At 40.1% G+C, this 16,020-nt stretch overlaps 1 protein-coding gene across 8 annotated transcripts in view; it reads right to left on the minus strand.

The window, feature by feature from the left end:
• EPB41L4A (erythrocyte membrane protein band 4.1 like 4A) overlaps positions 1 to 16,020 on the minus strand; it is a 284,136-nt gene that overhangs the window by 84,218 nt on the left and 183,898 nt on the right. For all 8 annotated transcript variants that reach the window (XM_018053741.1, XM_018053739.1, XM_018053736.1 and 5 more), the window contains 2 exons: positions 3,816 to 3,907; positions 2,485 to 2,562 (listed from right to left, as the gene is read on the minus strand). In XM_018053741.1, the coding sequence (XP_017909230.1) occupies positions 2,485 to 2,562; positions 3,816 to 3,907 (170 nt within the window). The remainder of the gene's footprint in view (positions 1 to 2,484; positions 2,563 to 3,815; positions 3,908 to 16,020) is intronic.

Below are 16,020 nucleotides of genomic sequence, written 5' to 3' on the forward strand. Positions count from 1 at the left end.
ATGACTAGTTTTTCCTCAAAGATGTTGGAATCTCCTTGGTATTCTGCAAGCCCTAAGATGCAAAAGAGAAAGTAAAGACTAGAACTGTCTTTCTCTATCACACACTCCTACACACACACACTCCACTGTAAACACATGTAGAGTTATACACACAGACAACCACACTCACACACCACAGCCACTGGTTATGCCATTCACTATCTCCCACGCTCTAAAAGCCTACAGGGTAAAGGAAGGAGCTTTCTGTTTCCATAGTTCTTCCATCCTTCCAGGTTGTCTCCAGAACGTCTCAAAATAAAGGAACAGGCATACAATGTTTTTTAAAGATTGGCTGTTATTACTTTTGACAATTAACAGTCATGTCCTGGTGACCACCCAGTAGTCAGAGACCCATCCCTGCCTAAGCCTGGCTCTGGGTAGTGGGATGAAACATCCTTCTTCCAGGAACTGCATAATGTTAGTGCTTCCTACATACAGACATTGAGACTCGAATTTCATTAAGATTTACTAAGCAGTTAACACCACCCACAAAATTAGAACAGATTTAGCAGAGCTTCCAATTTGCAAAGGTTACCTTTAATTACGTTTGTGGAGGAAATTATACTTAATATGCAAAATCCAATAACTTCCTAATAATAATTCCCAGAGCGACAGCATTTGCATTTCAATAAATTTGAAAAATCAGGTATGGTAAATTTGTGGAAACCAGCTACAGTGTATGTTAAACAGCATAATTACAAATTTTGCATTATGAATATTAAGACAGATGCTTTTTCACTAGCTTCATTTCAGTGACAAAGAGACAGGTTTACACATTCACTCTATAGCCCTTGAAATGTGTTACGTCCCAGTGGGAAGAACAGCCCAAATACTCACTATGAGCTGTTTTCCTTAATATTAAAGTAAATAATCTCTCCTTAAATTCCTGTAATTATATCACTATCTAGGGGGAAACCTTGATAACAAAGTTTAAATTTTTGGATTTCAATAAACACTTTCCTACAAACACCAAGAACATCTATAATATAATAATACTTAAGTGTTAAGTCAGCAAATGAGGAAACATCCAAGTGAATATGTAAAGATTAATGTACTGAACATTTAATATTAATCACTCCTTTACTGATTATCCCTGGTTTCAAAGCGAGATTTTAAAAAGTGGTTTATAAAAGAAAGGAATTAAAATCTGGCATATTATTGTCTTGCAAACGCTTGACCTGGTTTGATTTTTAAGTCTCCTAAGTAAGCATTTCACTTGGAGATATCTCAAATAGACTGACAGAACAGTGTCCTGCCTCCAAAGTGCCATTTCTGCACCCTGCTTCAGTTTTATAGGGCCTGGGACCATCTCACTGCTGTATCACTGCTCACTGAATAATACTGTAGCTCTCTGAAGGCAGAGGTGTTAGTTGCTCAGTCGTGTCCGACTCTTTGCGACCCCATGGACTGTAGCCCGCCAGTCTACAGTCTCTGTCCATGGGATTCTCCAGGCAAGAATACTGGAGTGGGTTGCCATGCCCTTCTCCAGGGGTTCTTCCCAACCCAGGTATCAAATCCAGGTCTCCCACATTGCAGGCAGATTCTTTACGTCTGAGCCACTAGGGAAGCCGAAGGCAAAGGTGGTGAAATCTTATTCTTTCTATCTCTGGGCACCTATTATCCTGCCTTCAATATCACAGGTTCTCCAGGTAACAGAATGAATTGAAACAAAACAAATTATTTTTCAAAACATAGAAACTTTCCATTTTCACAAGCACCTGCCTGGCTGCTTGACAATCAAGCTTTCCTCGCAACATGCAACAGTCTGACTAACCGGTAAAGACACAGGCTCTGTCTGGAGTTAGACTGCCAGACAGTGGGCCCAACATTGACATTTCCTGGTTGGTTTCTCTGAAAAGTGACTTGTCTCTGAGCCTCAGTTTCCTCACATGGTATGAGGATAACATCAATAAGACTGCAATGATTAAAGAAGCGATATTGGGACACATTTAGCACAATATATGGCACTGGGTACTACTCCATAAAGTTAACATATACTTGCTAGCATTACTATGTTGTAAGCATTATACTACAGAAAGCATTTGACCCATGATGCTGCAACAGAGAATTAACTGAATATCCTAAGAATGCCAATAGACTACTATTCAGAATATCTACTCCGTTTCATAATCACCACATAATTGGAGATAACTGATAATTGGACCAAAATGAATTTCTGAAGATAGTAAGCTCTACTACATTCTAAAAACTCTATACTTAATCAAGCTAATGTACTCTTTAAATATCATTAAACCTAGAAAATCACTTTTGTCAAGAAAGTTTAATAAACTGTTATTGCCTATCAAAATAACTGGCATTATGAAAAAAAAATCAGAAAAAAATTAGATCACAAACTTTAATATGCACACATCCATTTGGATGGTTAGATTAAATATGCATTCATACACACATCCACACACCCCAAAGGAAAAGAATGCCATTTACCTATACCGGTGCTTATAACTCATGGATCCAAACTTGCTGAGTTTTCTTGACAATGAATTTGATTCATTTTCTGGCATTCTAATGAATTTGTAAAAGAAAATTAAAAAAGACTTACAAATATGTAACACGAGCAAAAACTACGTAGAAATATGTAATAGTGCAATACTGCTTAACACATAGTTGAAATATTTTACTCAGTCTACATATTGGCAAAAAATAATCATTGATTATTTTCAAGCTAATACTTAACAACCGCATTCTACTATTTTATACAAGTATGATATCAAAATACTCATACTTCCTGAAGACTATTAAATATATCATCACCCTTATAAGGAAGATTTTGTTGTGAATAAATTTAATTTCTCTACTTAAATTCTCTTGGGAACTTTGCCACTGTGTTGATTAACCCAAGCCAAGGTTCTCATGGCAGTTCATCATATCTAATGCTATGGTTCACTCTTCCTCATATTCCATTCTATGGTACATTCAACACACAGCTCTGAGTGGAGTTTCTTGGCCCCGCCCCACTGATGGAGAGGTAATGTCTCAGACATTCTGGGCTACATCCCTTTCTGGATACAAACTCCTCAAAAGATGTGGATCGTTTTATAATACTACTCCTCTAGCGTCACACTATTTGGAAAAAATGTTCTGTGTAAATCAAAAAGGAAAAAGGGGAAGGATTAATCTAAATTTGAAAACCAAAAACAGTTTAATGTATAACATTACCTGATAAAATTTAATCTTTACACCATAAGAATGTCAAACAAGCAGTACCCACACAACCCAACGGTCAGTGCTCTGCCTGCATCTTTGCGACCTCCCAGGAGCACACAAGGCAGACGCCAGCTCCTCACTCGTCACAGCATCTGCCGCCCTTACTTCCCACTCCCCACGCTCCCATCCTCTAAGCGCTGGGAGGGTCCCACAGCGCAGTCCCTGTCCTCTCTTTACTGTTTCCATAAGCAACTGTCTGCCTACTGTCTGCCTTATTCCCTACAAAACTTACATGACCAACCTTGGTCTTTTCTGTAAGCTTTGCATACCCAGCCACCCATTCCATATTTCGAGGCTAGGCATTTCAATTAGTGTGTTCACAGCAGAATACTTAACTCCCACCAATACCAAAGCTATACTTTTACATAAACCCCAAAAGCAATCATCCTTGATCCTTCCTTATAGCATGAGCAAACAAACAAACAAAACATCTACATACATGTGCATGTAAAGAAGTTAAGAAAAGAGAAACACTTATCAATTTCTTCTAAGAATAGAATTCTTGTTATAAAAGCAAACACAATTTTCATTTATTAGGCAAAGGAACATACCTAAAAAATGTGTGATATTCTACACTACATTTCCAAAGATGCTTGCAAGCAGTTTTACTTCGAGCTTCAAAAAAGAATGAGGTTTCACTGCACTAAGAGAGAAAAAAAATGTGAGAATATAAATTACAGACCATAAGATTTTTCAGATGACAGCCCCCTTCTAGGTACCAAAAATTCAAGCAAGCAGAGAAATCACTGTTAACACATTAAAAAAAAAAGAAAAAGAACAATTATCTCTTGATAGAATTACAAAATGTAAGTGCCATGAAATTTTAACACCCTCACCTCGACTACCTTTTTCTACATCACCCCATGACTGCAAATAATCGCAGTGATGGCGTGGAAGCACTGAAAACTCTTCTGCCAACAACGTGCACCAGAACAGGAAAAATACTGACCACATGGAAATCAAAGCCCCCCAAAAAAGAAGACACTCATAAATCCAGTTCTTAACTGTATTTTTTTCAGGGATGTACAGGCCACACTTAAATGAAAGAATCTCAACAGGGGCTGCTAGGAGGGGCAACACCATCACAGCAGTGTAATCTGGGCAAGTTACCGAGTTTCTCCATTCTGCATCAAGTTATTGGGTGAAAGAAATTAAATGACATGACAGATGTAAAGTGCCATATACTAGGTATGCAATTAATTTTCACAATTATTTTAATCTGGTAGTTCCTTATCTATTTTATACATATACAATATCTATTTATAGTTATATAGTTTAATACATAAGAAACAGAGGCAATATTAGATATAATTTGAATTTTACAGGAAAAGATACTATTTTTTAAAGTGACTTAATAGAAAACCAAGCCAAATACAGTATCTATACAAAAATAATAATAAGCCACAAGCTCTGTGAAGTTACATAATTGCTAATTTAGTTTCAAATAAAAATCAAACTCAAGTCACAAATGCAGAAATGCCTGTGGAATAAGGTTCCCATGGATTCATATACACAAAATTGTCAATGCAGAAGAATAATTGAATGATTCCTCTCCCTTCACACATCCTTTTAGCAAGGACAGAACATTTACATGCAGGAAATTTCTTCCCAAGTCCATCTAGAATGAACCTGCCCAATTCAGGAGTTTATTTGCAAAATGAAATGGTGTGATGGAAACAGAGCCAATATATGCATGTTATAGCAAGACAACCTGTAATTCCAAACTTCGTGAGGTGGAGGAAGGAACTTGGGCAAGTCTAGGTTTCTGAGCTGGGTGCAGCAAAGTACTAAAATAAGCAAGTGGAAAAACCTGGGGACTTAGATGGCAGAGGAATGGACAATAGCTCACACTGTTTTGATTTTGAGGCACCCATAGAATTGGGAACTCCACATGCCTAGTGGGCCGGTAAATATGCAAGGGCAGGCTGAGGAGAGAGGTCGTGTCTGCTGGTATAGGTGATTTTACCCGAGAATCTAAAACAGTTTGCTCAGGGAGAGAGCACAGATAATGATGGGATCACAGTGGAGATGCTCACGAAGGTGGAGTGAGACAGGCCAACATGGACCAGGAGGCAATGGTGTCAGAGAGGGTGGGGGAGAGGGCAAGTCTCCAGTGACCCAGAAAGGTCACAGGGCTTGAAAAGAGGTCACTGCATTTCATGGGGAGAAATCTTCAGTGGCTTTCATGAAAGGGGTAAGGATTTAAAAGGTAGGGATGAGTAAGAAAAGGCAATGAATTCAGAATGTGTCTTCCTCAAAAGCAAAAGAAACCAGGGGGAGCAGTGGAAATCACAGAAGACCCTTGGAGGCAAGAGGGAGACCAAGCATCCTGTCAGGAGATGGCGATGTTTAGAGGGGAATTTTTCTTCTTTCACTTTTCCTTTTTAAATACATACACGTGGTAAAAACACCAAAAGTTACCAAAGTGGTTACACAATGAGAACTAAACCTCCCTCTCACCACTGTCTCCAATTCCCCTCCCCAGAGGCAACCACTATTAAGATCTTCTTACATAACATGCCAGTGTTTTGAGGTCACTGGATTATCCAACATATAATGCACAGGCCATTAATTTTAAAATACTGAGTCTCTGGCTGTGTATCAGGATAAATAAGATAGAGTCAGTATATGGGAATTCCCTGGTGGTCCCGTGGGCAAGACCCTGCGCTTCCACTGCAGGAGGTGTGTGTTCTGTCCCCAGCTGGAGAAGTAAGATGCAGCATGGCTTGTCAAAAAAAAAAAAAAAAAATAGCCAGTATAAGACAGGGGCCCCCTGATGGTTTAGTCACTAAGTCGTGTCCGACTCTCGCAACCCTGTGGACTGCAGCCTGCCAGGCTCCTCAGTCTATGGGATTCTCCAGGCAAGAATACTGGAGTGGGTTGCCATTTCCTTCTCCAGGGGATCTTCCCACCCAGGGAACAATCAGGTGGATTCTTTTCCAGCTGAGCTGTCTGGGAAGTCCCAGGCTCCTCCCCTACTCCGCCAACTACCACCTTTCTCAATATCTCTCTCTGTCAGCAACTGAAGCACTAAGAGATGGTGGCTGCTGATGACTACTCTGTGACAGAGACACCTTCATGTTCTATCAAGAACATCCAAAACTAACGTGGAATTGACCTATTAAATCGAATTTTCACAAAGTGATTTAATTACATATATTACCTAGATTTCCAAAAATGCAGGAAAAAAATTTTTTTAACTTGAAAATAAAATAAATCTCCTCAAACTTTTCTTGGACTGGTATTCACTCTATTCTTCAATAAACATCTGCATTCTTTTGCTTTTCATACAGACACAAAACTACCATCACCTAATGATCCAAGCAGAATTTTAGGATCCAACCAGAACTGGGTTTTCCCAAGTTTCCTTGCGGATAAGGCAATGGCAACCCACTCCAGTACTCTCGCCTGGAAAATCCCATGGACAGAGGAGCCTGGTGGGCTGCAGTCCATGGGGTCTCAAAGAGTCAGACATGACTGAGCAACTTCACTTTCACGCGTTAGAAAAGGAAATGGCAACCCACTCCAGTGTTCTTGCCTGGAGAATCCCAGGGACGGGGGAGCCTGGTGGGCTGCTGTCTGACTGAAGCGACTTAGCAGCAGCAGCAGCAAATTTCCTTGGGTACAAATTTATTAAAGGAACAAAAGAGTTTCCCACAGGCCCCCTAATTACTTCTGCCCCATGCAATGGCAAGTATAAACTCATTCCCCCATTCAAACAGGGCTTTAACACTAGCTGCCTGGACTTCGTCCCACTGTTAGCTGAATGATCCAAATACTAAAAGGTGAGTTGATACAAATAAATTTTTTTAAAAAGGGCCAGGCACTCTGAATAAATTCTATATATTTTTGCCACTTAAAATAACTGCTGACATTAATGTAACTGACGTGATATTTAAATGTCTTGCCTTCCCCTGTGGCTCAGCTAGTAAAGAATCCGCCTGCAGCACGGGAGACCTGGGTTTGATTCCTGCCTGGGTTGGGAAGGTCCCCTGGAGCAGGGAAAGGCTGCCCACTCCAGTATTCTGGCCTGGAGTATTCCATGGGCTGTACAGTCCATGGGGTCACAAAGAGCTGGGCACGACTGAGCGACTTTCACTTCTTTAGGGACTTCCCTGGTGGCTCAGACGGTAAAGCGTCTGCCTGCAATACGGGAGACCCAGGTTCGATCCCTGAGTCGGGAAGATCCCCTGGAGAGAAAATGGCAACCTACTCCAGTATTCTTGCCTGGAAAATTCCATGGACAGAGGAGCCTTGTAGGCTACAGTCCATGGGGTCACAAAGAGTCGGACACGACTGAGCGACTTCACTCACTCACTACCTGCTAAACCTTTTCCAAAAGGACGTGGACCATTAGCACCTTTCCATTCGTTCATATAAACACAAGTAGCTGCTTAACTTCAGAAGTTCATTCCAACCAATTGCTAAAATACTTTATCCAAGAATCCAACGCATGCTTTTGGCAAAGTTTTTCAAATACCTTCATAACTTCAGCCATTTCATGCCAGAAGCAAAGCTATAGTCTCAATCTACATTTTTTATTTTATAAACAGACCAAGCCTAAGTCACCTCTAACTCAGATAACACACGGGGGATCATCATACTGTGGATCTCTAAGTAAACGGGGCTCAAAGTCCCAATCCCATCATTTGTAAGAATTCAGGACCCAGATCAAATGGATGAATCCCCAACCTAACTCCCTCTGTTTTTCTCACTCTTCTCCCATCTTTGCTGGCTGTTTCACTTCGCAGCTTTGAAGAAATCAATCTGTTTTGAGCCTGACTTCTCTGAAGGGCCTTGAGTTTACTGACAGGGTCACGGAGGTGCTCACACTGCAAGACGCTCGGCAGTTTCCTCTCCCTGGGTCCCAGCTTCACTGCCTTTCCCGTGCCCAACAGCCTCGCCACACAAAGCCCTTCTCTAGCTGGTCCCTCGCTGCTGCCTTGGACAGTCTGCCTTCCCCAGCTTCCCTAGAAGTGCGGGGATAAACATCTTCTCAATCCTGTCATTACATATTCATCCCATCTCCAAGGTTAATTGAAGTAACCTAAGGGACACTGCAAAGGTCAAATACTTGAAAGAGATGAGTACTTCTAACAATGGTAAAATGCAACCATTACACAAATATTGGAAAGGCCTTCAGCAGAGAGGTTCCTTATCAATGATCCACAGACACAGAGCAGAGGCTAAAAAGAAGTGCAAAGACTACAAGACTACCGTATTATGGGATCTTTTTTAAACATTTGATTTCTACAAGATTTATATGTACTTGGCAATTGTGAACTTACTCTAGGCACCAGACGAAATAAAAATCAGGGGACTAACAGCAAGTGACTGAAAGAACTTAATTACTGATAAAGAAAAGGAAGGCAAATGGTAGAAAGGAAAAAACTTTATTCTTGAACTAAAAATAAATACCAAAGAAATATGACAAATTTTTAAGTATTTTGAGATATTTATCTTTATAAATGGTGAGTCTAAATGTAAAGTTAAATTACATTTGTATATGTCAGACAGTGGGCACAATATTTTAATGACTTTCCCCATATCTTCCACTGTTTTCTCATTCCAAGTGCAAAGCCATATAAAGAATTCAAGTAAGTTCTGCAATAAAAAAAACTATCAATCTTCCTATTAGTTGGAAAGGCAAGTTAGCAGGGAATTTGAAAACACTGAGTAAAATGTTATCCTGTTCTTTTAACATTATCTTGTTTTTTCTTTACAGAGTGCTCTCTAAAGAGTGACTCTTAAACATTAATGTCTCGTGATATTGGCATAAAAAGAGTTCTACGGTCAAGTCAATTTGGGAAACATTGGGTTAAATGCTCAGACCTTTTAATGAGCCTATTTTACACTGTGACTCTCGAAGAGCTGCTAAGGTAGCCGGTCTCTCCTTGATTTATAAGAGCAAAAACTTTATTTCTAGAACTCTGGCTTTTATACACTACATATAAACACCCCTACACACACATCAGTTATTTTTAAAATTCTTTTTGAAATGCACATAATATGGTTTGAATTAAAAATCACTGTGCATTTCAACAGAGCACTGGAAAAATAACATTAATTTCCATTCCAACATATATGTTGTATTTTGTAATAAAACAACAAAAACAGCAAAAATATTCCAGAACTCTTTTGTCTGCTATGTGGGTATTTCAAATTATACACTAAACATGAAAAACCTTTTTACCTCTTTTACAAAGAAATTAATTGCTTAATGAATAATTGTTTATAACTCTTTCTAGCTCTAGACTTCCCTGGTGGCTCAGACGGTAAAGTATCTGCCTATAATGCGGGAGACCCGGGTTGGACCCCTGGGTTGGGAAGATGCCCTGGAGAAGAAAACGGCAATCCACTCCAGTACTATTGCCTGGAAAATCCCATGAACAGAAGAGCTGCTAGGCTATAGTCCATGGGGTCGCAGAGAGTCGGACACGACTGAACGACTTCACTTACTTACTCTCTAGTTCATAGAAATATATATTAACGAATTTGAAGGGATGTGTTAGATTGTGTTGCATCTCCCCTTTTTCCTTTTCCTCCCAGGAATTTAAAGGAGAAAACAGGAGCCAAAACATTAGAGAATGTTTACATCATGTTTCAGTAAACTTTAAAAACTATTTTGTTGAGCTTACTCTTCTTCCTATTTGAAAAAATTCACAGATGCAAATCCAGGATTCCAGATGGCTTGCTTTTTTATTGTTTTTACTCTATCTTTTCTTCATCTGCTCTCTAAAGAAACTGTAGAATTTCCTTAAATGTCAGCATTTCCTTCTTATACTTGCAGGTTTCATTTTTTCATGAAAACTAACCCTTATTGCTAGTCTTACAAATGTTTGCAAGAATTTAATAACAAATGTTACTTAAGCTTGTTAAAATGAAGGCATATCTGGTACTATCTACTGATACTCTTAATGTAGAAAATTTTTATAGCAGAATTTAGACATTCCTTCCAAACAAATGGCTCCCTTAATTATGGAAAAACATTCATAGTAGCAAATGAAGCTAAGGAAACTCCAGGGGCCTGAAAAAGACCTAAGCTCCCCTTCCTGCTGTGGCAGCAGCTATTCACCTTCCAAGAACAAGTGCTGCCTGAGCCCTTTCCTGTGCAAAACTTTAAGTGCGTGAGGACAAGATAGTTCCAACACAGAGACATGTACCCGGTGCTTGCTACAAGTCCAACTTTGGATTGGGTTCATTCACAGTACAACCTCACAACCCTGTAAAACAGATTTTATCATCTTCACTTCACAGACAAGAAAAGGGAGTTTCAATGTTGTTCAGGAAATTGTCCAAAGTTGGAGAATTAAAAGTTCTGAGCTTACATTATGCTGTTTGACCACAAGTTTAGTAGTCCATCACTGAATCTGAAAGACTCCAAACCAAACTGTCATATGGCTTCAGGATCCAAATGTTACCAATAGAGTCACACATTTGAACATTTACAGGAAAATCCAAATAGTCCAGGTTCACTTATACACTGCAGGTGAAATGTACAATGGCACAGAAACTGCAGGTAACGGCTGGGGTATGGGAATAAGGCAGCACCTAATATTCACACATGTACTTACCCTCTTAACTGAGCACCCTCACTCCTGAGAACATACCCCAAAGATAGTCCTCCAACAATATAAAAATACATTTGCACAAAGTTATTGACTGAAGGAAAAATACATAATTGCCAACTATCAAGAACTATCAAATGATCCAGCATAAGACATTGGTTGAGTAAATGATTTTATAGACACTCAATAAAGTAAATGCAGCTGTACAAGAGAATAAGAAAGCTCTCAATGATCTGATATAGAGATTTCTGGAGGTATTACTAAACGAAGGAAAAAGCACAAAACCATATACAGGGACTTTCCTGGTGGTCCAGTGGTTAAGAATTCACCATCCAAAGCAGGGGACACAGGTTTGATTCCTGGTCAGGGAACTAAGATACCACATGCCAAGAGGCAGCTAAGCCTGGGTGCCACAACTAGAGAGAAACAAAAAAAAACTGTCAATTTTAGTGGTTTCCACAAAGGAATTCTGACACTGCTTGAGATGTAGTTTTAAGACCAAACAAACAAGTACATGTATTACTGTCAGGAGCTAAGATTCTCATAGCCAAAGAAAGGTTACACAAATATGAAATGAGGAAAAGAAGAGCAAGCCCTGTGGGGCTAGATGGAAACCAGAGGTATGGCATGAATTTACGATTTCTAAAATATGTAGAAATAGCTGTGAAAAGAAGAGAAGTAAAAAGCAAAGGAGAAAAGGAAAGATATAAGCATCTCAATGCAGAGTTCCAAAGAATAACACAGAGAGATAAGAAAGCCTTCCTCAGCGATCAATGCAAAGAAATAGAGGAAAACAATAGAATGGGAAAGACTAGAGATCTCTTCATGAAAATCAGAGATACCAAGGGAAGATTTCATGCAAAGACAGGCTCAATAAAGGACAGAAATGGTATGGACCTAACAGAAGCAGAAGATATTAAGAAGAGGTGGCAAAAACACACAGATGAACTGTACAAAAAAGATCTTCACGACCCAGATGATCACAATGGTGGGATCACTCACCTAGAGCCAGACATCCTGGAATGTGAGGTCAAGTGGGTCTTAGGAAGCATCACTACAAACAAAGCTAGTGGAGGTGATGGAATTCCAGTTGAGCTATTTCAAATCCTGAAAGATGATGATGTGAAAGTGCTGCACTCAATAGGCCAGCAAATTTGGAAAAGTCAGCAGTGGCCACAGGACTCGAAAAGGTCAGTTTTCATTCCAATCCCAAAGAAACGTAATGACAAGGAATGCTCAAACTACTGCACAATTACACTAATCTCACATGCTAGTAAAGTAACGCTCAAAATTCTCCAAGCAAGGCTTCAGCAGTACCTGAACCGTGAACTTCCTGATGTTCAAGCTGGTTTTAGAAGAGGCAGAGGAACCAGAGATCAAATTGCCAACATCCGCTGGATCATGGAAAAAGGAAGAGAGTTCCAGAAAAACATCTATTTCTGCTTCTTTGACTATGCCAAATCCTTTGACTGTGTGGATCACAATAAACTGTGTAAAATTCTGAGAGAGATGGGAATACCAGACCACCTGACCTGCCTCTTGAGAAACCTATATGCAGGTCAGGAAGCAACAGTTAGAACTGGACATGGAACAAAAGACTGGTTCCAAATAGGAAAAGGAGTACATCAAGGCTATATATTGTCATCCTGCTTATTTAACTTATATGTAGAGTACATCATGAGAAATGCTCGACTGGAAGAAACACAAGCTGGAATCAAGATTGCCGGGAGCAATATCAATAACCTCAGATATGCAGACGACACAACCCTTATGGCAGAAAGTGAAGAGGAACTAAAAAGCTTCTTGATGAAAGTGAAAGAGGAGAGTGAAAAAGCTGGCTTAAAGCTCAACATTCAGAAAACGAAGATCATGGCATCTGGTCTCATCACTTCATGGCAAATAGGTGGGGAAACAGCGGAAACAGTGTCATACTTTATTTTTTTGGTCTCCAAAATCACTGCAGATAGTGACTGCAGCCATGAAATTAAAAGATGCTGACTCCTTGGAAGAAAAGTTATGACCAACCTAGACAGCATATTCAAAAGCAGAGACATTACTTTGCCAACAAAGGTCCGTCTAGTCAAGGCTATGGTTTTTCCAGTGGTCGTGTATGGATGTGAGAGTTGGACTAAAGAAAGCTGAGTGCCGAAGAATTGATGCTTTTGAACTGTGGTCTTGGAGAAGACTCTTGAGAGTCCCTTGGACTGCAAGGGGATCCAACCAGTCCATTCTAAAGGATATTAGTCCTGGGTGTTCACTGAAGGACTGATGCTAAAGCTGAAACTCCAGTACTTTGGCCACCTCATGCGAAGAGTTGACTCATTGGGAAAGGCCCTGATGCTGGGAGGGATTGGGGGCAGGAGGAGAAGGGGACGACAGAGGATGAGTTGGCTGGATGGCATCACTGACTCGATGGACATGAGTTTGAGTGAACTCCAGGAGCTGGCGATGGACAGGGAGGCCTGGCGTGCTGTGATTCATGGGGTCGCAAAGAGTCAGACATGACTGAGCAACTGAACTGAACTGGACTGAACTGAAAATATGTAGAAGCATGTTCATTTGAGCACATGTGTATGAATGTATGTATTTATACCTGTACATACGTGTATATTCATGCATGTATTCCCTGGCATTGTCCACTAGAAAGGCCAGAAGCAAAGTCATCCCAGTAGCAATGACCACACTAACACCCAGATCTTGACCCTTCCCCACCAGAAGGAACCAGGGCTCTTTGGAGAAATGACTGATAAGAGTGTAAATGCAGGGTAGGTACAAGATGCACCTGAAATACCATGAGATGTCAAAAAAGGGATAAAATAATCAAAACAGTGGTAGGAGGCATGTCAAAAGGTCTCCCACTGGCCATGTCTAGGACAATTACTGGAGAAGGCAATGGCAGCCCACTCCAGTACTCTTGCCTGGAAAATCCCATGGACAGAGGAGCCTGGTAGGCTGCAGTCCACGGGGTCGCAAAGAGTCGGGCACGACTGAGCGACTTCACTTTCACTTTTTACTTTCGTGCATTGGAGAAGGAAATGGCAACCTGCTCCAGTATTCTCGCCTGGAGAATCCCAGGGACAGAGGAGCCTGGTGGGCTGCTGTCTGTGGGGTTGCACAGAGTCGGACACGACTGAAGCGACTTAGCAGTAGCAGCAGGACAATTACAACACCAGAATAGCTAGGTTCAGTAGTGCGTTAGAAAACACTGGAAAAAAAAGAAGTCCATGCTGACAACAGAAATAAATTAAAAAGAGAGAAGGTGAGGCTCTCACAGTGGACTGTCAAAGACTGACTGATAAATGTGGAGGGTATATGTATATATATATACATACATATACATACCTAATTATGATTGATTGAAGCTTTACAGCAGAAAACAACACAGCAGTGTAAAGCAATTTTCCTCCAATTAAAAATAAAATATTGAGGCAGTCGGAGAGCTAGAAAATCAGCATTTTGCAAGCATCATAGTAAAAGATCTAATCAGGAAAGAGTCCTAAGTCAGTTAGACCTAAGGGACATTTTCAAGAGCACAGTATTTGCACTGAATGACATGATCCCTCTTAGTTGTAAAGGAGGGGAAAAAACCCAGCAATTACACTCATTTAATATAACCAACGAGAAGCAGATAGGAGTCTCCATGCTCCTCCAGATCTAACACCCCAGGAGAGCCACAGCTTCACCTGGGCTGCTTTCCAACTGAGAATGCATAATTTCATCTAATTATAGTGAAATATCAGACAAATATGAAAGTCTACAGTTGACCCTGGAGCAATAGGCGTTAGCAGTGCCAACCCCCACACAGTTGGCCCTCTGGGTCTAGTGTTCTGCTTCCACGCGTTCAACTAAGCACAGATCAAGAAGTACCTGTAGCATCTATTTAGTGAAACATATCCATCTATGGTGGACCCACGCAATTAAAACCACTTGATATTTAAAGGTCAAAAAGTGGCGTAGAACTGTATTCTTCAAAAATCCCCCATCCATCATAAAAAACAAAAATGCTACTAAAATGTTCCAGATTAAAGGAGGCTAAGTTGACTCTACACTGGAGCAGGAAAATGCTATTAATATAAAGAATGTTATTAGGTCAGTCAACAAAGTTGAAACAGTATTTATATATATTTCTATATATAAATATAGAAAAAGTAGATAATAGAAGTATTCTATCAACATACATTTATAAAGTAGATAAATATGCTGTGGCCACATGAGAAAATATTCCTATTCTTAGGAAATATACACTGAAGTACTAAGAGACAAATGACATGTGAAAAATATAGTTGAATCACTCAGAAGGTAGTATGTATGTGTAGAGAAATAACAAAAATGGAACGGAGTAAAATGCTAACAAATGAATGTAAGTAACAATATATAACCCTGTTCTTTGTAGTATTTTAATCTTTGCAACTTTTTATAAATTTGGAATTGTCCTCAAATAAAATCAAATTTTAAAACTCTGTAGTTCTACTTAAAGCATGAAAGGAATGCCTAGCTTGTGTAACCAAGACCTCTTGGGCTTGTTGACGAACAGTGTCAGCTCCTGGCCACCGTCACTTCCCGTGTCCTCTTCCCAAAGCAGGCAGAGAGTTCAGCCACATTGGTCTAATTACTTGTGGCCAGAGCTGCCAGAAACCTTTTGGTTCTACATCCTGTCACGCTGGGTGGGTTTAGCTGAGGTCAGTTCCACGATATATTACATGTAAATATAATCACAGCATCACTTTTTCCCCTGTTTATTCAGCAATGTGCTTAGTACATGCCAACTTCTGGGCCTACTGTGCAGACTATATTCTCCCCTGTTAAAGAAACCAAGAAATTTGGGTATGATGCTAAACTCCTCCCTATTTTCACAAATCACTCAATCTGCTACCAATCAGAAACAACTTTACCTTCTATTAATATAAAGAATGTTTATTATACATGTCTCCCAAATGTCCCCATTTAAACATCTACCAGACATCTGAGATTCAACATGTTAACTTTACCTCCTATATGTCTCCCAAGGGTCCCCACTTAGACGTCGACCACACATCTGAGACTCAACATGTTAACAGTGGGCCTCCTGATTTTCCCCCTGAACCTCTCTACTCACAGCCTCCCCCACCTCCCTTGATGGCAGCTCCATTCTTGCTGCCATTGGTGCCAAACACATTTAAGTCACTCGTATTTCCCACATCCATCAAAC

The sequence above is a fragment of the Capra hircus genome, chromosome 10 (assembly GCF_001704415.2).
Source record: "Capra hircus breed San Clemente chromosome 10, ASM170441v1, whole genome shotgun sequence".
Taxonomy (NCBI): Eukaryota; Metazoa; Chordata; class Mammalia; order Artiodactyla; family Bovidae; genus Capra; species Capra hircus.